The 27,832-nt window shown below is 38.8% G+C and overlaps 1 protein-coding gene across 4 annotated transcripts in view; it reads right to left on the reverse strand.

Annotated features, from left to right (window-relative positions):
* Positions 1–27,832, reverse strand: part of LOC128692877 (angiomotin) — a 144,999-nt gene that overhangs the window by 63,057 nt on the left and 54,110 nt on the right. For 3 of the 4 annotated variants that reach the window (XM_070092164.1, XM_070092165.1, XM_070092161.1), the window contains one exon: positions 22,725–22,790. The exons of the other annotated variant lie outside the window; for it this stretch is intronic. In XM_070092164.1, coding sequence (XP_069948265.1) covers positions 22,725–22,790 — 66 coding nt within the window. The remainder of the gene's footprint in view (positions 1–22,724; positions 22,791–27,832) is intronic. 4 annotated transcript variants of the gene reach the window in all.

Consider the following 27,832-nt stretch of genomic DNA (forward strand, 5'->3'; position numbering starts at 1 on the left):
TCTTGTAGAACGGGGGACTGTGCAGTTCTTGAGTCGCAAGGAGTTTGTAATCAACCTATAGTTGGCAGTAAGGTGTGGACTTTTGAGTCCAAACAAGTAAGTTGTCAGCCATCAGTGAATGAAATGCTGACATAACACCCCCTAGGGGTAATTTATAATCTTACAAATTATATTTCTTGACAGCCCGTTGTGAGATGGTTTCGACAGCTTCTAGATCTCGTCTGCAGGGGCGGCTGTGCAGGCGATGAGTTGTCTTTAAGTTAAGTGTTCACTGTTTAAACTTAGTTGGTAATGCCATTTCTCAACAACAATAGCATCATATGATACAATGGTACCATATGGTACAATATGGCACAATGGCACATGATACAATGGTACCATATGATACAATGGTACCACATGGTAGAATGGCACCATTTGGTACAATGGTACCATATGATACAATGGTACCATATGGTGCAATGGTACCTTATGGTACCATATGGTGTAATGGTACCATATGGTACATGATGCAATGGTACCATATGGTACATTGTACCATACAGTACAATGATACCATATGGTTCATTTTTTTTTTTTTTTATTTACAATTTGAGCACACATACAGAGGTACCATATGGTACTGTTGTATTCAACACACTAATATTTTCATTATTATTTTGGTTACAATAGTTGTTTACAACAAAAATATGCAAAAATGTTGTATATTAGTAATGTTCTATTATATATTTACAAGTGTACAGGAACTTTACGTGTTCCTTGAGGTGGATGACATAGCACTTGGTCTCGGAAACTGTGGAGTCAGTAGCTAGCTTGCGTCGCCACTCAGTCTTGGCTGGTGTCTCATGCCACCAATACCTATTGACCATATGGTACACGGTATATGTTACAGGGTACCATATGGTACATTGTACTATATTGTAAAGGGTACCATGCAGTACAGGATAACATATGGTGCAGGGTACCATATGGTACAGGGTACCACATGGTGCAGGGTACCATATGGTGCAGGGTACAATATGGTGCAGGGTACAATATGGTGCAGGGTACAATATGGTGCAGGGTACCATATGGTGCAGGGTACCATATGGTACAGATACAGGGATAACTATAGAAATTGTTCACCCTGACTTTTTTGCGTTATCCTAGGATTTTATACATATGCTACTATGTATGATAATCTATGTAATTGTATTTCTGTACACCTGAATAAACTTACTCAAGTGCATGTGGCATCATAAGTAAGTTTATTTAGTTATACACAAATAAAGTTACATAGAATATCATACTTAGCAGCATATGTTTGGAGAACCTAGGATAACCCAAAAAAGTCAGACAGATTTATTTCCATTAGGGTCCCTGTACCCTGTACCATATAGTACAATGTACTATATGGTACAATGTACTATACGTACATTGTACCATATGGTACCATATACCATTGTACCATATGATACCATTGTATGACATGGCACCATTGTACCATATGGTACAATGGTACCATATGGTTCAAAACCATAGAATTCGTCTTCAGCTCCACTTCCATCAGTCTTAGAACTGTAAGTTGTGAAGAGGAGAGTCAGAATTCCCCCAGAGAGTGAGTGGGGAGTGAGAGCATCTTGCCGCCAGGCACTATGAACAAAGCTACTTTGCCGGCGTTCCCACAATGCCATGTGGGCGTCCAGATTTTTTCTATGGTGTGCACACTGACTACCCAGACCCATTCTCTTAGATGTAGGCCTACCAGCCTTCTCATGCTAAATTTGACGGCGCTAGAATTTTGGCGTAGATCTACAGTTTGGACCCTGAACGTAAAGCCGTAGATCTACGGGACGGACCCTGAAAGGGTTAAAGTGCAGGCATTGTACTTCCCATTTCCAGGACTCAAGTCCAGCTAACCAGTTTCACTGAATTCCTTCACTAAATATTACCCTACTCACACTCCAATAGCTCATTGGGTCCCAAAAATCATTTGTCTCCATTCACTCCTATCTAACATGCTCATACATGCTTGCTGGAAGTCCAAGCCCCTTGCTTACAAAACCTCCTTTACCCCCTCCCTCCAACCTTTATGAGGATGACCCCTACCCTGCCTTCCTTTCCCTACAGATTTATACGCTCTCCAAGTCATTCTATGCTAATCCATTCTCTCTAAATGGCCAAACCACCTCAACAACCCCTCTTCAGCCCTCTGACTAATACTTTTAGTAATTCCACACCTCCTAATTTCCACACTCCAAATTCTCTGCATAATATTTACACCACACACTGCCCTTAGACAGGGCATCTCCACTGCCTCCAGCCGCCTCCTTGCTGCAGCATTTGCAACCCAAGCTTCACACCCATATAAGTGTTGGTACCACTATACTTTCATACATTCCCTTCTTTGCCTCCATGGATAACGTTTTATGTCTCTACAGATACCTCAATGCACCACTCCCCTTTTTTCCTTCATCAATTCTATGATTAAACTCATCCTTCATAAACCCATCTGCTGACAAGTCAACTCCCAAATATCTGAACACATTCACTTCTTCCATACTCCCTCTCTCCAATGTGATATCCAGTTTTTCTTCATCTAAACTGTTTGATACCCTCATCACCTTACTCTAATCTATGTTCACTTTCAACCTTCTACCTTTAAACACCCTCCCAAACACGTCCACTAACCTCTGCAACTTTTCTTTAGAATCTCCCATAAGCACAGTATCATCAGCAAAAAGTAACTGTCAACTCCCATTTTGTATTTGATTCCCTATAATTTAATCCCACCCCTCCCCCAAACATCCTAGCATTTACTTCTTTTACAACCCCATCTATAAACATATTAAACAACCATGGTGACATTACACATCCCTGTCTATGACTTACTTTTACCAGGAAGTAATCTCCCTCTCTCCTACACACCCTAACCTGAGCCTCATTATCCTCATAAAAGGTCTTTACAACATTTAAATTTTCATGTATCTTTTATAAATGTGAATTCATCCAGCTCAACCCTTTCACTGTCTCATCTGTAGACTTACATTACTGAAGGCAGTGTCACTTACGAAGATCTATGAATAAATTTTAGCACGAGAGGCCTGGTAGTCCTAGCTACAAGAAATGGATCTGCCCAATCAGTATGCACACTATACAAAAAACTGCGGCCAACGGTGCATTATGTGAATATCATTTTAGGATTCCATTGTCCACCATGCAGCACAGATACAATACTCACACTCCCAGATGAATTCATCATGTATTATTCCACAGTAAAAGCTCCAACAATGATACTGATTCTGTGGATGAATTCTTTGGGTTTGAATGTATATTGACTGAAAGTGACACTCGAGTCACCATAAACTACAGTGGAACCTCGGTTATCGGCTGTTCAGTTTATCAGCAAACTCAGTTATCGGCCGGTTTTTCGGCTTTCGGTTATAGGCCATTATTTCACTTATCGGCCATGTGGGACCGTCAACCCACCGCTGCTAGGTGCTCGCACGTCAGTCTGGCCGTGTCTCTGAGTGAGTGAGGAAGCTTCTGCTCATTCATCCAAACATTTCGCTATAATCCATTGTTTTTGGTTGTTATTTATTAAGTGCAAAGTAACCATGGCCCCAAAGAAAGTTCCAAGTAAAGTTCCTTTGCTAAAGAAAGTGAGAAACACAATGGAATTTAAGAAAGAAATTGTAGCAAAGTACAAGAGTGGTGGTGGTAGAGGGTGGTAGTGATGGTGGTAGAGGATGGTAGTGGTTGTGATGATGGTAGAGGGTGGTAGTGATGGTGGTAGAGGGTGGGAGTGATGGTAGTAGAGTGGGAGTGATGGTGGTAGAGGGTGGGAGTGATGGTGGTAGAGGGTGGGAGTGATGGTGGTAGAGGGTGGGAGTGATGGGGGTCGAGGGTGGGAGTGATGGTGGTAGAGGGAGGGAGTGATGGTGGTAGAGGGTGGGAGTGATGGTGGTAGAGGGTGGGAGTCATGGTGGTAGAGGGTGGGAGTCATGGTGGTAGAGGGTGGGAGTCATGGTGGTAGTGGGTGGGAGTCATGGTGGTAGAGGGTGGGAGTCATGGTGGTAGAGGGTGGGAGTCATGGTGGTAGAGGGTGGGAGTCATGGTGGTAGAGGGTGGGAGTCATGGTGGTAGAGGGTGGGAGTCATGGTGGTAGAGGGTGGGAGTCATGGTGGTAGAGGGTGGGAGTCATGGTGGTAGAGGGTGGGAGTCATGGTGGTAGAGGGTGGGAGTCATGGTGGTAGAGGGTGGGAGTCATGGTGGTAGAGGGTGGGAGTCATGGTGGTAGCGGGTGGGAGTCTTGGTGGTAGAGGGTGGGAGTCATGGTGGTAGAGGGTGGGAGTCATGGTGGTAGAGGGTGGTAGTGATGGTGGTAGAGGACAGTAGTGGTTATGATGGTGGTAGAGGGTGGGAGTGATGGTGGTAGAGGGTGGGAGTGATGGTGGTAGAGGGTGGGAGTGATGGTGGTAGAGGGTGGGAGTGATGGTGGAAGAGGGTGGTAGTGGTTGTTATGGTGGTAGAGGGTGGTAGTGATGGTGGTAGAGGGCAGTAGTGATGGTGGTAGAGGGCAGTAGTGATGGTGGTAGAGGGCACAGCTGCAAGACCTTCACCTGGAACAGCAACAGACCACAGCTGAGGAAATTGCTTCAGAGGAGGGAGAGAGAGGGGAGAATGTGCTTTCTTCAGTGACTAAGGACAAGTGTGCAAAGTGGAGCGAGTTGCAGGGATACAGTGACACTCAAGCCTTTCTCCTCCTCTCTATCTTCCTTAAGCCAAGAAGAGTCTTCAATAAAGGTATGCAATACTGATTTAACTGTTCATGTATTTATTTTATTTAGTTCTCATTGTTTAGTGTATGTAAAACTATAATTCATCTTTAAAAAAATGATTTTTTTTGTGAATATTTTTGGGCGTTTGGAACGGATTAATTGTATTTACATTAATTCTTATGGGAAATATTATTTCGGTTTTCGACCATTTCGGTTTTAGGCTGAGCTTCTGGAATGGATTACAGCTGATAACTGAGGGTCCACTGTTTGTTGAAATACCCAGTGACCCACAGCAATCTACCTCTAGGGTCAGTGCAGCCAGAAGAGTGCAGAGCACACAAATATATATGCCCAACTTCAATGCAGGCATCAGTACTGGTGAAGTGCAGGTGTTTCATGCTGATGAAATCATGGCATTTCAGAGGCATGACAAATGTGTTGTAACATTTTTGATATCCATCCACGAGTACAAAATGAAAGACACAGGAAAGGTGAATACACGCCAACAAACTCACAGCAAGACCAAGGTCTATTACATATTACACGAATAACGTGTTTGGTGGACAAGTGTGACATGCAGATAGGGTTTGCCAATTATGTCTGGAGGAGTACTAGTGGTACATGAAGCTTTTCTCCTATCTTGTTGACAATGATGAAGGCATACAATATGTACCAGATCAAGACAGGCAACAGATTGCCACATACCCACTTCCATTTGTCTGTCATCAGACAAATAATAGAAATACCAAGTCACAATACCTGCACAACACATGTGCCACCAAACTGATCACCAAGTACCCTCTTGTTTGAAGTATACTGATCACTTTCTAACTACATTTTCTGCTGACAAGAAATGGGCTCAGAAGAGATGTTATGTCTGTGCACACACATCTAGACACCCAGTAAAGCACAGGGATATATGATTTATGTGAAGGTAATGTAAAACACCTGTGTGTATGGAGCCATGCTTCAGAAACTTCCACAGACTGCAACAGTTCTAGCAACATGACCAGTTCCTATATATATTAGCACATATGTTAGGAAAGTAGAAAAGAAGTAATTGGATGTGTGTGTGTTTACACTGTTGTGTATAACTTTTGTAAACAATATATTGCTGACATTTATTTATTTATTTATTTATTTATTTATTTATAATTTGAGCACACTTACAGAGGTACAAAAAAAAAAAAATACAGATAAGAGCAGCATGCCAAAGCCACTTATACTATGCATAGCATTACGGGCTGGCTTAAAATTAACTTAAGATTAACTAAGCAATGATGAAATCAGTGAAAAACATTAATGTAAACTGATTACTATAAAGCACAAGTGAGTATTACAAAGACAGGTCATATGGTTGCATGCATTGTTGTAAATTCAGTAGAATGGAGTATTCTGTTAGGTAGTGAATTTAAAAAATAATAAAGTTAGATTGGGTTTTAGGTTTAACATTTATGTGATATAATTGTGAGAAACATTTAAGATATACAATTTATAAGGTTCAGTTATTCAGTATTTATTTGGTTTTGGGTGAGTAAGTGATCTTTGAGAAGAGACTTGAATTTATAAACAGGTAGTGTTTCTTTTATATTAACAGGTAATGAATTCCAGATTTTAGGGCCTTTTATGTGCATTGAGTTTTTGCATAGCGTGAGATGGACACGAGGAATATCAAAGAGTGATCTGTGCCTTGTGTTATGGTCATGTGTTCTGTTGAGGTTGGCAAGGAGATGTTTGAGGGGAGGGTTAATATCAGAGTTGAGTGTTCTATGTATGTAATAGGTGCAGTAATAAGTATGGATGTTTTGTATGGTGAGTAGGTTGAGTGTATTGAATATTGGTGGAGTGTGCTGCCTGTAGTGAGAATTTGTTATCATTCTAACTGCAGCCTTTTGTTGGGTAATTAGTGGTCTGAGATGGATACTTGTTGTTGAGCCCCATGCACAAATTCCATAGGTGAGATAGGGGTAAATAAGAGAGTGATATAGGGCCAGGAGGGCTGACTGTGGAGCATAGTACCGTATCTTCGATAGTATGCCTACAGTCTTGGAAATTTTCTTAGAAATTTGTTGTATATGTGTATGAAATTTGAGTCTATTATCAAGGTGGATTCCTAAGAATTTTCCCTCTGTTAGCTTTGTGATAGGTGATCCGTTTATCATTATGTTAAGAGGGACATCTGTAGCTCTGTTACCAAACTGAATGAAGTAGGTTTTGTCAATGTTTAGTGTAAGTTTGTTAGTACTCATCCAGGTAGATATTTTCTGTAATTCGGTATTTACAGTATTGGCTAGCTTGACTGGGCTCGGGTGGGAGAAGACACATAGTGGAGGTATTGTGTTGTATACATAGGCTAACCATATGAACATTAGCAGTGTTGCCAACTTTGTGAGTTACATCCTAAATTTAGTGTTTTTGGTAATCTTCAGAGCCTATTATTTGTCAATTGGCAATTTTATTTGGCAATTTTAACTAAATTTGACTCCAAATTTTTTTTTTTTTTTTTTTTTTTTTTTTTTTTTTTTTTTTTTTTTTTTTTTTGCAAAATAACGATTTGTGAAACTTAGCCAAGTATTTACATAATTAACAAGAGCATCAACAAAAAAAGAAAGACAATAAAAACCATTAAGTGAGAATTCCTGCCTTCTGGTTAGTAGACAGAAGACAGGTGGGTGGTCCTCCGCTCGGCAGACCAATCTAGATTATGTACCAGGCAGATATCCTGGTGTGATGGTAGTCGCATAACATGACAACCATGGTCCAACATGACTACATCAGTTCTGCTTCAACCCTTTGTGTTGTGTCTGTCACACTTTATTATTACTATTTTTGCCCTATCTAACCTGACCATATTCATTGTGAGGAAGAAATGTACTTAGCATTTCAGAGTCCAATGACTCAGTGAATCGAGATTCAGAATTTAGTTAATGAAAGCAATATACAACAAATGTTTTTGTTAGTACTGAAAATTTTCAATGACAGCCAAATTAAGCAACACGGAAAGACAAAAAAACTGCAAACCACAGACAGACAATGCTTCAATTTGAAAACTAAGTGATGATGCAAAAAAAAAAAAAAAGGGAAGTACATCTTTGTTCATAGGAGAACATTGTTCATTACGAGTAGTTGACCATTTAGGTGAATTCTTCAAGCACTTGTCGCTCACCTGGCGGCAACATGAAGTGCTGCCGCTTGCAGAAGTGTTGCCGATATATCTTTTTTTCTCATTTTTTCAATTTGTATAATTTTTTATGTTCTGGTAATTACAATTTGTAGTAGTTCTTGTGATTTCATAGCTAATCTTTGTTCTGACACTAATACAGTGGTCCCTCGTTGTTCGTAATTAATCCGCTCCAGGAGCCGTTACTATTAACGAAATTTATGATTTACGAATCAATTTTCCCCATAAGAAATAATGTAAATACAATTAATCCGTTCCTGACACCCAGAAGTATTAAAACAAAAAAATTTTTAACATGAAATATGCATGTAGTACATAAACAATACAATGGGAAATGATGAATGAAACATTAACAGCATAACACTTACCTTTATTGGAGATTCTTCTTAGTGTATGGGAGACTAGAGGAGGAGAGAGAGTGGATTGTTTATAGTTTGGAAGGGGAATCCCCTTCCAGCAACACCTCAGGTACCATTTGCTTTTCTGGGGTTGCTTCTCTTCTCTGTTTCTTAATGCCACTAGGACCACCTTGAGAGTCACTGGAGTCCTGTCTCACAAAATAACTGAGGAGAGAGCTCTGTTTCTGGCGTCTCTTTAACACTTCCCTAAAATGGCCCAAGACTTTGTCACTGTACATGTTGCCAACCTGGCTTTCAACAACCTTGTTAGGGTGATGTTTCTCCATAAAGCTTTCCATCTTACCCCACATAGTAAAAATCTCTTTAATTTCTGAAGAAGGCACCTTCTTCCATCTCTCTTCCTCCTCCTCTGCAGCAAGATTCTGAGCTGCAATGTGTTGCTCTTCCTGCTGAAGCTCTTGTAGCTCCTCAGTGGTGAGCTCTTCATTGTGGTCTTCCACCAATTCTTCCACATCCTCCAAACTCACATCCAACCCCATGGAACTCCCCAGTCCCACAACTGATTTTACAACAGACATAGGCACATTAGGGTCAGTCCCAAATTCTTCAAAATCCCTCTTGTCGACACAATCTGGCCACAATTTTCTCCAGGCAGAGTTCAAAGTCCTGGTAGTCACTCCCTCCCAAGCCATACCTATAAGGGTTATGCAGTGGAGGATGCTGAATTGTTCTCTCCAAAATTCCCTTAGGGTCAAGTGAGTGTCTGTGGTCACAGTCAAGCACCTGTGAAACATTGCTTTTGTGTAGAGTTTTTTAAAGTTTGCAATAACCTGCTGGTCCATGGGTTGGAGGAGAGGAGTGGTATTCGGGGGCAAGAACTTTACTGTGATGAACCCAAACTCCTCGAAAATTAGGTCATCCAAGTTTGGAGGATGAGCAGGTGCATTGTCCATTACTAGCAGGCACTTGAGATCCAATTTCTTTTCCAGGAGATACTCCTTCACACTAGGGCCAAACACTTCACTGAACCACTCGACGAAAATTTCCCTCGTGACCCATGCCTTACTATTAGATTTCCAAAACACACACAATTTACTCTTCATAACATTGTTTTTCCTGAACACACTGGGATTTTCAGAATGGTACACTAGTAATGGCTTCACTTTGAAATCCCCACTAGCATTAGCGCAAAACATCAGCGTCAGCCTGTCTTTCATAGGCTTATGTCCTGGCATTGCCTTTTCCTCTTGTGTAATGAAGGTCCTCTTTGGCATTTTCTTCCAAAAGAGGCCTGTTTCGTCACAATTGAACACTTGTTCAGGTTTCAGTCCTTCACTGTTTATGTACTCCTGGAATTCATGCACATATTTTTCAGCCGCCTTGTGGTCCAAACTGGCAGCCTCACCATGCCTTACCACACTGTGTATGCCAGTACGGTTCTTAAATCTCTCAAACCAGCCTTTGCTGGCCTTAAATTCACTCACTTCACCACTATTTGCAGGCAATTTCTTTACCAAATCTTCATGCAACTGCCTAGCCTTTTCACAAATAAACGAAGTCATAAGAGTATCTCCTGCTAATTGTTTCTCATTTATCCACACCAATAATAATTTCTCAACCTCTTCCAGTACTGGTGATCTCATTTTTGTCAGCATAGTTACTCCCTTTGCAACAACAGCATCCATTTCATTTTTCTTGGCCACTATGGAACATAAGGTTGTGTAGGGTTTCTTATACATCCTGGACAGTTCGGCCACACTTGTACCACTTTCATATTGTTCAATGATGGTTTTCTTAAATTCAATCGTATTTCTCACCTTTACCACAGGCTTGGCACTAGGAGCTTTCTTTGGAGCCATGGTAGCTTTAGTACTTGCAAGCACTAAAATAAATGGAATATTATGAAATATTTCGCTGGAGCACGTGAGGGGACCTTCACTCACTGGTAAACAATGCCAGACTGGCTGCTGCCCTGGCTCACGCCGTGGGTACGCGTCCCGGACGAACTACGACTCGCGAGTCAACCTATGAAAAGCGAGTCCATGTTTATACGAAAATACCTGTATGATTCAAATTCAAATTCAAATTTTATTCTCTATAAGTATTACAATGCTGAGTTTACAGAATTTGGTTATTGTGTGGTTTACATGTAGTAAAATAATAATTACAGAGTGTACCACTAGAACGCCTAGCATGGCTAGGCATTTCGGGCAGACTTATATTAAATCTTAGGTTTAAAATGTTACAGAATTATGAGATAAGTTGGTATTATGGCTAAGTGACTAAATACTAGTTGTGAGTTTAGCAATGTGAATGCTTTTGTTTTGGCACTATACATAGTTTCAGTATTGGAGTATCACAGGCCAACTTTTGACTAGTTAAGATTCATTATTTTGAGATTGAGATTGATATTTCTGTTTATGGTCAAATGGGTGAGTGAGCGTAAGTGTGAACCACCAGGTGGTATTCGTATTAGTTGACAGGGTGTATCAGGGAGATAAGATGTTTTCTGATGGTAGTTTTGAAGGTGATGAATGTGTCTGCAGTTTTGGAATTTTCAGGTAGGGTGTTCCAGATTTTAGGGCCTTTGACATACATTGAATTTTTGTAAAGGTTTAGTCGGACACGGGGAATGTCAGAGATATTTGTGTCTGGTGTTGTGCCTGTGGATTCTGTCACAACTATCAAGAAAGCGTTTTAGGTCAAGGTTAATATTGGAATTTAAGGTCCAGTAGATGTAGATTGCACAGTAGTAAGTGTGGATGTACTGAACAGGGAGTAAGTTTAGATCTATGAAGAGTGGGGGGGTGTGTTGCCAGGGATGGGATTTAGTGATTATTCTTACTGCGGCTTTTTGTTGGGTTATTATTGGCTTTAGGTGTGTTGCTGCAGTTGAACCCCAAGCACAGATAGCATAGGTGAGGTGTGGATATATAAGTGAGTGGTATAGTGTGAGAAGGGCAGTTTGCGGCATGTAGTATCGTATCTTGGAGAGGATCCCAACCGTTTTGGATACTTTTTTGGTTATGTGTTGGATATGGGTGCTGAAGTTCAGGTTGTTGTCGAGGTATAGGCCTCGGAATTTGCCCTCATTATGCCTGGTAATTAGAGTGTTGTCGATCTTAATGTTAATTTGCGCATCTCCTGCTCTGCTACCAAACATAATGTAGTAGGTTTCGTCAACGTTAAGCGTAAGTTTATTGGCTGTCATCCAAGTCGATATTTTGATCAGCTCCTCATTAACAATGGTGTTGAGGGTGGCAAGATTAGGGTGAGAGATGACATAAGTCGTGTCGTCAGCAAAGAGAATGGGGTTCAGGTGTCGAGATACGTTTGGAAGATCATTGATGTATATGAGGAAGAGCAGGGGACCAAGGACACTTCCCTGTGGAACTCCAGTATCAAGTGGCTGTGTTGTTGATACTGTGTCTTTAATGGTGACATACTGATACCTATTAGTAAGGTAAGATTTGAAATATGCAAGTGCATGGCCTCTTATACCATAATGGTCAAGTTTGTGGAGTAGGATGCTGTGGTCTACTGTGTCAAAAGCTTTTCTTAGGTCAATAAAAATTCCTAGTGGATATTCCTTATTTTCCAATGCTGTGTAAAGCAGATCTAGCATTTTTATAATTGCATCGTTAGTGCTTTTATTTTTCCTGAATCCAAATTGGCAGGGGTTGAGTATGTTTTGTGACGTTATAAATGAATATAGTCTCCTGTGCACGAGTTTCTCAAAGATTTTGGATAGCAATGGTAAGTTTGATATTGGTCTATAGTTGTTTAAATCTGTAGGGTCACCACCTTTATGTATTGGTGTAACCCTTGCCGTCTTTAGTAGTTTCGGGAAGGTGCTAGCTTCTAGTGACTTGTTAAAAAGCAATGAGATAGTATGCGAGAGGACATGGGCCACTCTCTTGTACAATAATGGTGGGACATGAGACAGATTCCCCGAGTTATTTTTAAGTGACTTTATAATCTCGGTGACTTCCGTGGGCTCAGTTGGAGCAAGATAGAAGGAATTTGGGAAATTCCCATCTAGGTAGTCCCCGGCATGGGCATTGGTACGTGGGATTTTATTGGCGAGATTAGAACCTATGGTTGAGAAGAAGTCGTTTACCTTGTTAGCTTTGTCGGTAGGTTGCAGTGGTGTTTCATTAGGTTTAGTTAGGACAATATTCTTGTTTTTTTTTCAGTTTGTGGGTCCCTAGAATCTGAGAGAGTGTTTTCCAGGTCTTTTTCATATCTCCTCTTGTGTCAGTGAATCTACTGGAGTAGTATAGTTGTTTGGCTTTCTTTATTACTTTGGTGAGGACTGATGAATAGTGTATAAGAATATCTTTGTGTATTAAGCCCTGTCTATATTGCTTTTCATATTAGTGTTTCTTATCAATGGATTTCAGAATGGTGCTGGTTAGCCATGGGCAACCAAGCTGTTTGTTTGTGATCTGTTTCGTTTTTATAAGACAATGTTTGTTGTATAGTCTAAGTAATTTGTTAAGAAAAATGTCTGTCCAGTCATCAATACCATTGGCCTTGGAGAATTCTGTAGGCCAGTCAACAGTCTCTAGGTCAGCTGTGAACTTCCTTATTGAGGCCTCATCATGGAGTCTAAATGAGACTTTGTTGTATTCAAGTGGTGGTTTACTAATGTTTGTCAAGAGGAAGGTAGGGTAGTGGTCTGTAGTGCTATCTGTGATTATCCCTGATTTAAGGGGGGCTAGTATATTGGTCCATATGTGGTCTATTATGGTTGCACTTGTTTCAGTGAGCCTGGTTGGTTTAGTTATTGTTGGTATGAGAATTGTGTTGTTCATATTGTTGATGAAATCAGTTACAGGCTGATCATCTAGTAGGCCAAGGTTGATGTTGAAGTCTCCAGCTAAGAGAAGGTGGTGCTTATTCATTTGTCTGTTTGTTATTAGTGCCCTTAATTTCTCACTGAAGTTTGGGATGTTAGTGTGGGGCATCCGGTAAATGGCACCGATTGTTATAGGCGTCTTAAGGTTTTTTACAGTAAAATTAGCAAAAATGTATTCTCCATATTCATCACTAAAGCAATTGGTGCTGATACAAGATAATTGGTTAGAGTAATAGATTGCAATACCATCCCCAACTTGGTATGGTCTGCAGTTGTGGATTGCTGTGTATCCTGGTAGAGGGTAGATATCTATTGTGTCCTGTTTTAGCCAGGTCTCGGTAAGAATAATGCAGAAGGGTGTCTTTAGTGATTCAAGGAGCAAATTTTACGATTGCCGGGAACTACGAAAAGTGGGGGACCACTGTATTAGGTACTGAAATAATACTCAAATAGTCACAAACACAGTGACAGGTGAAAATTTTCACCTACCTTAGTCACATACTATTGTCTAGAAATATGTACATGTACCTAGTATTTATAGGTCCCAGCAATGTTTTGGAAAAACAGGAGTATATAATAATAATAAGCTTCCTTGAAGCATGGTGTAAGAAAGTCACTCCACTGCCGACAGTGCAGCAATGGTGACATTTGATGAGTGTGCACTCTATTTGTTTTCACTGTTACACACAAACATGTCTGTCTGTCTAGCTCTGTTTATTTGTCTTTCTGTCTCAGAGAGAGCACTTGTGAATCAACAGGTATTACACACGACTGCATCGTTACATCTGATTCCTGAGCGAGTGTAAATACGTATTACTTGCCAATCATGCTTACTATGCATTATACAGTGGACCCTCGACCAGCGATGGCATCGATTAACAATAAATCTGACTAGCGATACATTTCATTGCAAAAATTTTGCCTCGATTAGCACTAAAAAACTCGACCAACACTATTCGTTCCGTCTGAGACGCATCCACTTCTGGCCAGTGTTTACAAGCCAGCCAGCCACCGCGGTCGCTTCCAAGCATACAATCGGAACATTTCATATTATCACAGCCTTTTTAGTGATTGCACCTGCAAAATATGTCACCATGGGCCCCAAGAAAGCTTCTAGTGCCAACCCTACAGCAAAAAGGGTGAGAATTACTATGGATATGAAGAAAGAGATCATTGCTAAGTATGAAAGTGGAGTGCATGTCTCCGAGCTGGCCAGGCTGTACACAAAACCCCAATCAACCATCGCTACTATTGTGGCCAAGAAAACGGCAATCAAGGAAGCTGTTCTTGCCAAAGGTGCAACTATGTTTTCGAAACTGAGATCGCAAGTGATAGAAGATGTTGAGAGACTGTTATTGGTATGGATAAACGAAAAACAGATAGCAGGAGATAGCATCTCTCAAGCGATCATATGTGAAAAGGCTAGGAAGATGCATGACGATTTAATTAGAAAAATGCCAGCAACTAGTGGTAATGTGAGTGAATTTAAGGCCAGCAAAGGTTGGTTTGAGAGATTTAAGAATCGTAGTGGCATACATAGTGTGATAAGGCATGGTGAGGCTGCCAGTTTGGACCAAAAAGCAGCTGAAAAATATGTGCAGGAATTCAAGGAGTACATAGACAGTGAAGGACTGAAACCTGAACAAGTGTTTAATGGTGACACTGACAATGTTGTGAAACACTTTAGGAATGTCATAAAGGAACGGGAGGTACAGGCCTCTATGGGCAGATATGTTGTGCAACAGAGGTCCAGTGACTCTCAAGCTGGTCCTAGTGGCATTAAAGAAGAAGGGAAGTAACCCCGAAAAAGGACTTGCCACCTCAAGTCCTAATGGAAGGGGATTCCCCTTCTAAACACTAAGACCATCAACACACTCCCCTCTTCCCATCCCATCCATCATCACCAGATCTTCAATAAAGGTAAGTGTCATGACTGTGCATGTCTTCAGTTTGTGTGTATTAAAATTAATATTTCATGTTAAAAAAAAATTTTCAATACTTTTGGGTGTCTTGCACGGATTAATTTGATTTCTATTATTTCTTATGGGGAAAATTAACTTGACTAACGATTATTTTGACTAACGATGAGCTCTCAGGAACGGATTAATAGCGTTAGTCGAGGGTCCACTGTATTTACAAGCACAGTATAGAACTGTCTGGATTTTTTGGGTTATCCTAGGTAATTTACACTACAGTAGGGCCCCACTTATACGGCTGGTTAGGTTCCAGGCTACCGCCATAAAGCGGAAACCGCCGTAAAGTGGAACACCCTTTTTTTCCACTTACAAATGCATACAAACACTAGATAACAAGTTTACACTAACATATATTAAGTTAGCAATAGAACCAGGCATCAAAAAACAATAAAAAAGTACAATACACACATAGTGCACTCATTACTTACCTTAAAATATTTATAGTCTTAATCTAGGGTGAGACAAGTAGTATTTATTGTAAGAAATCAAGTGTGGTATGTATGGTAGTCAGCCAGGCTACCATACCAGGCCACCCCACCCACACATACAATTCTATGATATTTAAGCACCCCAGAGCGATAAAATGTATATACAGTTCACTCATTACTTACCTTAAAATATTTGTAGTCTTAATATAGGGTCAGGAGTAAGTAAATGAGATAAAACAAATAAATGAAAGAGAGAAAGAATGAGTGCATGAGAGAGGACAGGCGCAGAGTTATGTAAACAAACCAGACGAAGGTAAGTTTTGTAAACAAAGTGTACACGTCTGGTTTGTGTACAAGTTATATTGTGTACAGGTTGTCTCTACATTGAAACGGTAGAATAAATAAAGAACACTCCCATTCTCATGTAACATCATTTTGAGAAGAAATGATGCTCTGAGTGAAGGCAATGGAAATAAGTCACTCTGACTTTTTTGGGTTATCCTAGGTTCTCTACACATATGTTATGTATGATAATCTATGTAACTGTATTTGTGTATACCTGAATAAACTTACATACGAAAGGAATAATTTTCTACAGTTACCCCCAGTAATACATTTTCTCTTATGTTAGATTAGAGAAAATGTTATTCTTGGCATCACTAGTACAAGTTATCTGGCTACCACATCTCATATTTATGTTTATTTATTCTACTGTAGGGTGTATTTATCATCTTTTTATGTTATGTATCGTGCTTATTATATAATTTTGAAAAAAAAATATGGATGGATTAATGAAAATGTGTATATTAACGTAATATACAACATTTAATGAGACGCTGTGATTATTATTATTATCATCATTTCTAATATGGCATCACTTGTGCAAGTTGTGTGCTACCACATCTCATATTTATGTTTATTTATTCTATTGTGGGGTGTATTTATCATCTTTTTATGTTATGTATCGTGTTTATTATATAATTTTGAAAAAATATCATAGATGGATTAATGAAAATGTGTATTTAACGTAATATACGACATTTAAATGAGACTCGATGATTATTATTATCATTACTAATATGACGTCTGGAGACATAAGACACTCTTACTGATTTTAATGTGTACCTGCATGCCAGCACAGTATGTAAGTTTATTTAAGTACAGGTATACATAAGTATAATTATCAGAGTATATATAAAATATGAAATAACTTTTAAAAACATTTGAAATTTTGGAGTTTCCAGACAAAATGGAGAGACTTAGTGCTTACTGAGCTCACGAAGAATGTAAACAAACAGGGTGGGGCGCGGTGACCGTATTAGAAAGTCAGGTGGGGGGAGCCGTATAGTGAGTTTTGGTCATAATTTGAAATGACCGTATTAGCGGAACGCCGTAAAGTGAAATGCCGTAAAGCGGGGCCCTGCTGTATGTATACGTAATTGTATTTATGTGTACCTGTGAGACAGAGATAGACAGAGACAGACAAAGATAGACAAAGATATAGATACAGACAGATAGACGGAGATAGAGACAGCCAAAGTCAATCAGCAAGCCAAGCCAGCCACCGGCCAGCCAGCTAGGTACACATAAATACAATTATACATAGTGTAAATTACTTAGGATAACCCAAAAAATCCAGACAAAGTGCTATACTGTGCTTGTAGATATAATGCATAGTAAATATGACTGGCAAGTGATACATAGTTACACTTGTTCAGGAATCAGATGTAACGACGCAGTCATGTGTAATACCTGTTGGTTTACGGGTGGCTCTCTATGAGAGACAAGCAGACACAGACAGATAAGCAGAGACAGATAAACAGAGAGCTAGACAGACAGCCAGCCAGCCGAACATGTATTGCACGTTCCAGAATTGTTTCTCTTTACTAAGAGCATAGATTATAAGACATTCTGGCAGGATGACACTACCAGTGGTATCAAAATTGAAAGGGTGCTGCACATGGGTTATTATTGAGGTTTTTGATATTTTCTTGACCACTTGTGGCCACATCCACCTCAAAGCCACTAAACTTGGGGTCAACATCACTTTCCTCTTAAAATGGGAGTGTTAATACTACACGACATCAGTGAATCCCTGGTGTTTGCCGCACAGTTTGCTCTAGCTGGCGTTCAACTGAACTGGTGTTCCCACAAGGTACTAAGTGGTCCCAGATTTTTTTAATACTGCACACACCGAATGTTAAGACCCATTCTATGCTGACCAGGCATCTCAGGCCAATCGTGCCAAATTTGGAGGCAGGAAAAATAAAACGTAGATCTACGTTTGGAGCACTAGCAATAAGAACACAGATCTACGTTTGGACACTTAAGGGGGTAAGCTTGGGAGGTCAGTGTGGTACAATTTTTTCCAGTGTACTTGCACCACATTTAAGTGATGACCGGTGTGAACAATGAAATGTATGCAAAATTAAAATGAAAAGTTCCAATTATGATATTAGTCAGATGCCCATGACCTTCCCTCCAAATTAGTGTATCTCATGCTGCAGCCCAGTGTCTGCCTATGAACTTGGACATTATGATCACATATACAAGTGCTTCTTAACTTACAATAGGATTACATTCCGACAAACCCATCGAAAGTCGAAAATACCATAAGTCAAATATGATATGCTAAATAAATGTCACTGATTAAGTAAACAAACAAATAATTACTGCAACTAAGTACCAGTATATTGAAGTAAATAAATGAATACAGCCTCTCCTCACTTAGCGATGTACTTGTTAAGTAATGCCTTGGACTTATGATGGGCTCTCTGACCAGTATTCATACCTAAATAATGTACTATATTAGAGCTGATTTCCTCTATTCTGTTTACTTCAATATACAGTACACTACTGTATAAACACTTAAAAATATACCAGAAATGTTATAAATGGTGCAAAGGTGACATTAAAACAATATCAAAGATGACTGACACAAACTCATTACCATCACAGTGTGCTCCTCATTTAGCGACGAATTTGTTTAACTAGGTGGTCTCAGGAACAGAACTCCATCGTTTAGTGAGGAGAGGCTGTAAGTGGTTCTCCATTCTACATATCAAACCAAGTACAAGGGATTTAGCAGATCTAGAATTATCACCTGTACACTGGTGAGTGAGAGCACTGTATTAATATTGTTACCATTTGTAACTATTAATCAAGCGAATTTTTAGCTTACTGCAAAAATATGGTGCATTTTTAGTCTTTTAGGCACGAGTCTAACACAATATGAACATTTCATTTGGCAACTCTGGACACTGGGCATGATATGGGTGTCACAGGCCATAACAGTTACTGGAAAATGAAATATATTAGAAAGCACCAGAAAAAAAGGTAAAAAGAATACAAGTAATATGGAGCAAGTGGCAAGTGTAACTTTTACTGTCAGTGAGTCAACAACCTTTAATTTCATACTGTAATGAAAAAAAAATTTTTTGGTTACATTACGCAGAAAACAGGCTTTTTTCTTTGAGATTTTTTTTTAATTGTGACATTGACAGTACTTTTAATTTCAAGAGTTGCAACAGTAAAAGGGTTAAATTCATTGTTTTGATTTCTATTTTAAGTTATGTTCAGCACCTTATATGCAACCCTTTTATTTCTATATTAACAAAGAGTAAAACCATGCATGCCAGAGTTAAACATGAAAAATGTTAAATGCTGAGATGACCATTTATTATAGTATTGTACATGTGACCACAATTTGATCTCCGGCTCATATAAGAAGTTAGATTTAGCTACTCTATACCTCTGAAATGTAATTTGATGCTTCTACTGCTGCTACACATTCTAAAAATATTTTTGATGAATACACAAGTGGGAATGATCTGGGGAAGCAAAACTGCATAGCATGGGACAGTAAGCCTATTGCAATGCTCTCCTGGTTTTATGCAGGGCAATTTAGTGATACACAAGTAGTAACAGTTGATCAAGAGTAGAGTCTGTTAGCATGGGCCAGTAGGCCTACTGCCACATTCCTTTCTTACACAAGAAAGCACAAGTTTGGCACTGAAGTAGTCAAAGAGTGGGTATGAGCGGGATGTGTAAGATCTACCTAGTACTACCCAGTAGGTCTACTACAGTGCTCCTCCATTCTAATAAACTGAAATACTTCGATTTTTGCATGGAGCAAGTCATGCTGCTTATTCAAAATCAGTACAGTGACTCCAACACACCACCAGCTCAATTGGATATTTTTTTTTATTTCACTGTAGTCTTTTCCTATACTGTATATTTGTTAGGATAAACAAGAGAAAACATTAGATTCGAAGATCATTTTTTTTCTTCTTGTACAGAACATAATACCAACACCCAATACAGTACTTTAATTTTCTAAAGTTGCTAAAATATTCCTTATATAATAAGGCAGGCTAAAACATATACAGTCAGGTCACAATTACAGGTCGGCCATCACTAGTCCGGCAATCCAGTTCCATCAGTAATCCGGCACTAATTTCGGTTAGCATAATTTCAAATTTCATCATTATACTGACTCAGAAATTGTGCAGATGCTTCTAAATCCACAGCAGCAAGCCAGTGGAGGAGAAAGCAGTGATGAAAATAAGGAAGATGTAGCACTCTCTCTATTGATAGGTTAATTAACCCTTTCAGGGTCCGTCCCGTAGATCTACGGCTTTACGTTCAGGGTCCAAACTGTAGATCTAATTCATGAGCTCAGCTCACTCTGATAAACTGTGAGTGGTACATTTGGGCCTAGATATGAGAGAATACATCTATGTGGCATGTGTGCACCACATAAAACAGATCCTGCAGCACACTGTGTATAATGAGAGAAAAAAAACTGAAATCATGATTTTTCGATTAAAACAGCGACTTTGCAGTGTTTTTTCGTATGTTTTTTATAGTTGTATTTGCGATTTCTTGGTCTCAGTTGATAGAATGGAAGACATATTACAGAAATAGAGATGATTTTGATTGATTTTAGCACTGGAAATGGCTTGAAACTGAGTTCAAAGTAGCAGAAATGTTAAATTTTTGCCGATATTCAAGAGTAAACAAACGACCTCACACGTCTAATACACACCAGCTGGTGGGTCTAATATGCATTCACAAATATGGTGATGATATTTATACAATTATTACAGTATTGCATAACAGTAAATCTTCTATTTTTTGGTGTGAATAAAAATTCATTATGTGAATAAAATATCAAAATGAAATTTATTTGTAAAGCTTCAAAACATAACTAATGAACAGAGGAAATGTTAGTTTAGTTCCAGGAATACCTGCATTGTTTATTCTGGACCCTATTTTGAAATTGGAATATTTTGAACTTTGTGTTAAATTGGCCAAATTAACAATTTCCGATCACTTTAATTTGTAGTTGAAACAGTTGACCTGGTGATTTCTTGTGCTCAATCGATAGAATAGAAGTAATACTAGTGAAATAGCTAAGAATTTGGTTGACTGGAATAATGCAATTGGCCTAAAATGGGAGTCAAAGTCGGCAAAATCGCCGATTCGTAAATATCGCTGACACATCAAAATTCGCGAGAGCATAATTTCGTCAATTTTCCATCAAATTTCGTACTTTTTGTTTTATTACCTTCACAAAAAGATTCTCTACCATTTCATAAGAAAAAATAACAAATTTTTTTTTTTTAAATTCTTGGACACTGGGGCACCACTTCAGATTTGGGCCTTGGACCCTGAAGGGGTTAAGTGTATTCTAACCTAACCACTCTGTAATCCGGCAAATTCACTAATCTGGCACATTACAAGTCCCAATGATGCCGGATTAGTGATGGCCAACCTGTAGTGCAAATTTTGATTTAGCGTGAAATTAATTAATGCTAGTTTTTCCCTCAAACACTTCAAATTGTGCACAAAAATTACTTACAATTTGAATAGTGGAAATTCAAGTAATGCAATCACTTCACTGGATTCGTTATTTGCACAAAGAGACATAACTGTATATGAAAAAATAAGGAATTTTTTTGCATAAAGTCAGGGGTCAATTGGCACATGAAGTTGGGTTAGACTCGAGTATATATGGTACTTTACATTCTAGTGGTTATTCATTGCAGTCAAGACACAAAAGCAGAAACTGGAACTGTATTCAGACAAGGTTTTGCCTGCACAGTAGGGTTTTTTCAAGTATAATAAAGCAAATCTGGAAGCATAATAAAAAAGCAGGAGAGAGAAACATATAATCAAATGTTAACACAAAATATAGTACGTACTGTAAACTAAAATCCTCTATTCCACTTCTAAACATGTCCCAATAAACCAATATTCTTAATAAAGTGTTAGGTCTGTCACCAAAAATTAAATGTACAGTATAAAACTTGGGAACACTGAAAAAAAAAATAGGTGGAAAGTTATTATGCAAGGTTTGGCATTACGTAGTGAGACTAGAGATCCTAGAGGCACAAAGATAATACTACCTCAAACCTGCAGTCTAGCTACTGCTAGGCCACTGAGCATGTCAAGTCTGGCAACATAGAGAGCAATACATAGTTATTTCATACACAGATAATTTTAAGTATACATTTAAAACATCTCTAGGAGAATCATAAAAGGTTTATTTATATTTATAGTATTACAAAATAAACACTTAACTACAGTGCAGAGTATGATTTAAAAGTGAGTTAACACAGTACAAAATGTGGTAACAGAATAAATTAAATAAAACATCTACTTTTAATATAAAGCAATACTACATATCAAAATCCAAACAAAATTTAAGCAGCCAAACCAGGACCAAACACTGGCTACTTCCCCAACGTGTAATGCAGGCAGACTTTCTTCCATCATAATGTAAGACTTATTTATCTCTCACTCTCTAGCAGCTCACCATTAGTGTAGAATGCTTTTCCCAACAATTAATTACTCAACACTACTAATTTTCTACTGTTACAAGGTAAAATCAATCAGTTTGAATTTGATGAAGTAATCTTATATAATGTGTGCCACTACTGGAATTTTGATACATATATGACTGAATTAAACCATTACAGAAAAATCTGAAAGTTTTTTTTTTTATTAAAACATTGAATTTATATTGGATATAAAAAGGAAGCATGTAATTGTTACGAGTTAGGTCTGCATGGAGGGAATGCCAAACCAGGGTATGGCCCTGATGTTGCTAGCTGGTTGAGGACCTACTTGCAGCAGCAGGTCAGCACCTACTTACAGCAGCTGCAGCTGGTGCATCCTCACAAGGTTATTCATTTGCAACAGGCTGCGACGTGCATTCAAACTTGGGAGAGAAACAAAATGGGAAAAATAAACAGCAGTCAAGATGCAGGAAGAAAAGTTCTCACCTACAAAGGGAAGTACAGTGTATAAAGCTTTTAATGAAAAATATAGCTAAAAGACAATAACAAAAATAAGACAACATCTAGACTTAAGTTGATCTGGCAGTACTTTTGCCAGTAAACAGAGAGAGGCCCTACTTGGCACACTAACACAAGATACAATACAGGTGACCACTCACCTAGTACAGTATAGCATTCACTCTACCTAACCATTCCAAGAGAAAACTGCTCATGTTTATGGGTTCAGTATTTAATCTTGAGAGTGGCACTTATCTATCAACAGTTACTTTAATGTAGCAAGGGAATATGACAACATTCATTGGTAATAAAAGTGAAGCATACAAACACTGACATCAAAATGCCTCAAAAGTTGAGAAAACTTCATGGAATTAAACAAATTAGAAAAAAACTACAAGCACACACTAATACTGTTACAGAACTGCATGTTTATCTACCTACCTATCTATATTACTGTGTGTTACTTCTAGGCAGCATGGGGTCTCATGCACATGTTCAACATTTCTGCACAGCCTTCTATCACCAATATAGTCTTATTTTGTGTCAACATATGAATGTCCCTTCAACAACAACGTCTGAATTTTTTCTTTGCCTACTTTTTCTAAAACTGACAAATTTACAGCCTAAAAGTTGTTATCCCAATAAGCTCATTTTAAAACTGAGCCCTATCAAAGATATAAACTACTATCACCTTCCAGGATGCCATCCCCAACACTCAACTAACACCTCATTTACCACTGGGTGAACAAGGGCAAAAAGCATAGAAAAACCCATCCAGTGTCACCACTCATCTGAGACAAAGTGGATATTTCATTTGTGAGCCAAAGGCACTAACACTGAACTATACATACAAGACTATACCAGTTCATGAAAAACTTCTGCTTATTTTGCTTACAATCTTTACAGTACAGTGGTACCCCGAGTTTCGTACATCTCCCAACGCGAACAATTATGTAAGTGTATTATTGTAAGTGTTTTTGTAAGTACATATATTTTTGGGGGTCTGAAACTGACTAATCTAATTTACATTATTCCTTATGGGAACAAATTCGTTCGGCAACGGCACTCGAACAGCCTTCTGGAATGAATTATGGCCGAAACTCAGGGTACCACCGTATATGTGAATGCAATACAGCAGCTCCACAAAAAAAACCATACTAGTATGACAAGCAAAGTAAAGCAATTTCCACTGGTTTCAGTCGAGATAAATTCAGTTTGTCTTGCTATCCACAACTTGTTGAATCAGATACTTTGAGTATCTATGCACTGGTATATATATTTGTATATCTACTCTCATGTGTTGCTTTTATCTTAGTTATGACTGACAAAGTTCATGCTATTTGATCATGAGTACTCAGTCATGTGATTAAAGGTACCAAGTCGTGTGATCATAGGTACCAAGTCGTGTGATCATAGGTACCGAGTCGTGTGCTCATAGGTACCGAGTCGGTGCTCATAGGTACCGAGTCGTGTGCTCATAGGTACCGAGTCGTGTGACCATTGGTACCGAGTCGTGTGACCATTGGTACCGAGTCGTGTGACCATTGGTACCGAGTCGTGTGACCATTGGTACCGAGTCGAGTGACCATTGGTACAGTCGAGTGACCACTGGTACATAGTGTGATCATTGGTACCAAGTAGTGTGATCATTGGTACCAAGTCATGTGATCATGGGTATCAAGTCATGTGATCATGGGTATCAAGCCATGTGATCATGGGTACCAAGCCATGTGATCATGGGTACCAAGCCATGTGATCATGGGTACCAAGCCATGTGATCATGGGTACCAAGCCATGTGATCATGGGTACCAAGCCATGTGATCATGGGTACAAGCCATGTGATCATGGGTACCAAGTCGTGTGATCATGGGTACCAAGCCATGTGATCATGGGTACAAGCCATGTGATCATGGGTACCAAGCCATGTGATCATGGGTACCAAGCCATGTGATCATGGGTACCAAGCCATGTGATCATGGGTACAAGCCATGTGATCATGGGTACCAAGCCATGTGATCATGGGTACCAAGCCATGTGATCATGGGTATTAAGCTATGTGATCATGGGTATTAAGCTATGTGATCATGGGTATTAAGCTATGTGATCATGGGTATTAAGCTATGTGATCATGGGTACTAAATCACATGATTATTAGTACTCATCAAAAATTCAAAAGCAAAATTTATTCCAATAATACATTTTTACAGATACAGTGGAACCTCTGCTTACGAGTTTAATCTGTTCCGTGACCTTGCTCACATCTGGATTTGCTCGTTCGCCGTCAATTTTCTTAATTTAAATTAATTGAAATGCAATTAATTCGTTCCTGGCTCTCAGGCAGCAAGACAAGATACTTCATTATTTCGAAAATATCATCTATACAGCTTATTTATCTATCAGAATTCACCTAATATGACATAATAAACAATATAAATAACATAGAAACCTGATATATACTTTAGACTGAATAAAAAATGTCATTATGTGACAAATGGAGGTGGCCACAACCGCTCCCGCACTGTGGTAATCACTGCCATCTAGTGAGGGACTTTTGAAGCTATTATTATAATTAAATACATACATTATTATTATACGTGTATTATTATTATATATATTATTATACTATTATTATTATATGTATTATTATTACACCAGTGGCCTGGTGGCTAAAGCTCTCGCTTCACACACAGAAGGCCCGGGTTCGATTCCTGTTGGTTGGAAACATTTCGACACGTTTCCTTACACCCGTTGTCCTGTTCACCTAGCAGCAAATAGGTACCAGGGTGTTAGTCAACTGGTGTGGGTTGCATCCTGGGGGACAAGATTGAGGACCCCAATGGAAATAAGCTCCACAGTCCTCGATGACACACTGACTTTCTTGAATTATCCTGGGTGGCTAACCCTCCAGGGTTAAAAATCCAAACAATCTTATCTTATCTCTTATCTTAATATAAATAATTTGTAATTTTTATTCACACAAAAAATAGAAGATTTACTGTTATGCAGACTACTGCATTATTGTAACAATTACATAAATAATGTCAACCCATTCACGACTGCATACTGAAATGGACAGTGACGTCATTTGTTCACTCTTGAACATCGCCAAAGAATCGAACATTTCTGCTACTTTCAGCTCAATTTCAAGGTACTTTCGTCATGAAACCATTCAAAAGCATATCTATTTCTATAATATATCTTCCATTCTATCAAACGAGACCAAAAAAACGAGAATACAATCATAAAAACCATACGAAAATAGCTCTAAGGGGCAGCTAATGGCTGAGAAGTGAACTCTCATTTATGGTCCGATTTCTTTCATTTTTGGTGTACGTTAAGAAGCATCTTTCCATCATACAATGCCTAAGTTCCAATAAGATAGTCCAACAAACAACAGAGATCCAATTCCCTAGATCAAGAGCAAGAGCCCCTCACCAGTGTCAAGGAAGCTCCTTTGAGGCCCGTTCGCATCTGGAAATTTCGCTCACGTCTGGAAGCAAAATATCAACCGAGCGACTGCTCATATCTGGAAAAACTCGCACATGGATGCACTAATAAGTAGAGGTTCCACTGTATTATTTTACAACAGTTTTCATACATGGAAAATCCCCTAGTTATGTAATGTATTTTCTGCAATTACAAATTAAGCTTAAAATCACTTTATATCGATTAACTTAATTCTTTCACAGTTGATACCCCGAAATTGAAAGCCCCATCTGTGTCACCATTTCTGGACAAAAATACAAAGGTAATGTTATCTTCTAAACTGATAGAAAATTTTCCAAAGGTAATGACACCAATAATGCAAAATCCTATGTAATACTTATTGAATTATGTAGGCATGAAGTTGGGGCATTTACGCAACAGTGATTTCGCTCGTTTTGATGCCAATTTCTGGAATAGAGCTCAAGTAGACCCAACACTGGTTATTTTGGTACTACGGCTTTTGTACTATCCACTTATCACAAGAAAATGCACAAAAATGTACTTTATTAATCACTCAGAAGTCAGTAATTTGGCCAATTTTACACTATTTGCAAAAAAATTTCCATTGAAAAACAGAGTCCAAAGCAAACAGTAAGCATTCCCACCACAAAAACAACTTTTCCTCTGTTCATTAATCACATCCCCAGAACTCTTCAATATAGCATTTACCCATCATTTTTTAATCCATCCTCGCATACAAAAATCTGATTTCTTTGTATTTTTCAACTAATGAACCATAACCTAGAATGCTTGGTCATGGTTTAGGTTGTTCCAATAACTGAAACAAACCTAATAAAAGCAGGTTAAACAGACAGGGAGAAAAAAGGGAACCCCATCCTTCCCCCAAGAAATCATTCAAAAATTGACCATTTCTACCATTCTCAGACCTGTTCAAGACCAGTCTGAAACAAGTCAAAATTTTTACTAGTACGTCTTCTGGTCTATTACTAACACCAAGAAACATCCAATAAAACCACGAAAACCACCCTAGAACACACACTTAAGTTGCTATTTTAATCCACACAAAATTGGAGGTTAGCTATTCCCATTATGCACCGAGGGGGGCTGGTACAAATCAACAACAACAGATCTATGGCAATTTCCCAATGGGAAGCCAATGCCGGGTCACCTCATGGACAAGACCTGGGCCAGGATCACACCGGAAAACCACTCACAGCACATTATGCATAGATCTATGTTTGCGACACTGATCCCAACAACATAGACCAACAATGAAAGTGTTAAGGTAATTTATGCGAAGGCTAGGTTCAACATAAATTTGTCTGGGGGTAACATTATCAACACAATGAATTATTTAGAACAAAACAAAATTTAGTCTATAAGCTAATAAAAGTTGATAGTAAAGCAATACAGGAGTAACAGTGAGGTCTTTTTTATATTAGATCTTCATGAATTATATCCAATTCAGATGGTGTTTTATTGACTTGTTCTGAAATAGTTGGAAGGTAAGTGACTTTT

Source organism: Cherax quadricarinatus, chromosome 38, assembly GCF_038502225.1.
Source record: "Cherax quadricarinatus isolate ZL_2023a chromosome 38, ASM3850222v1, whole genome shotgun sequence".
NCBI classification, from domain to species: Eukaryota; Metazoa; Arthropoda; class Malacostraca; order Decapoda; family Parastacidae; genus Cherax; species Cherax quadricarinatus.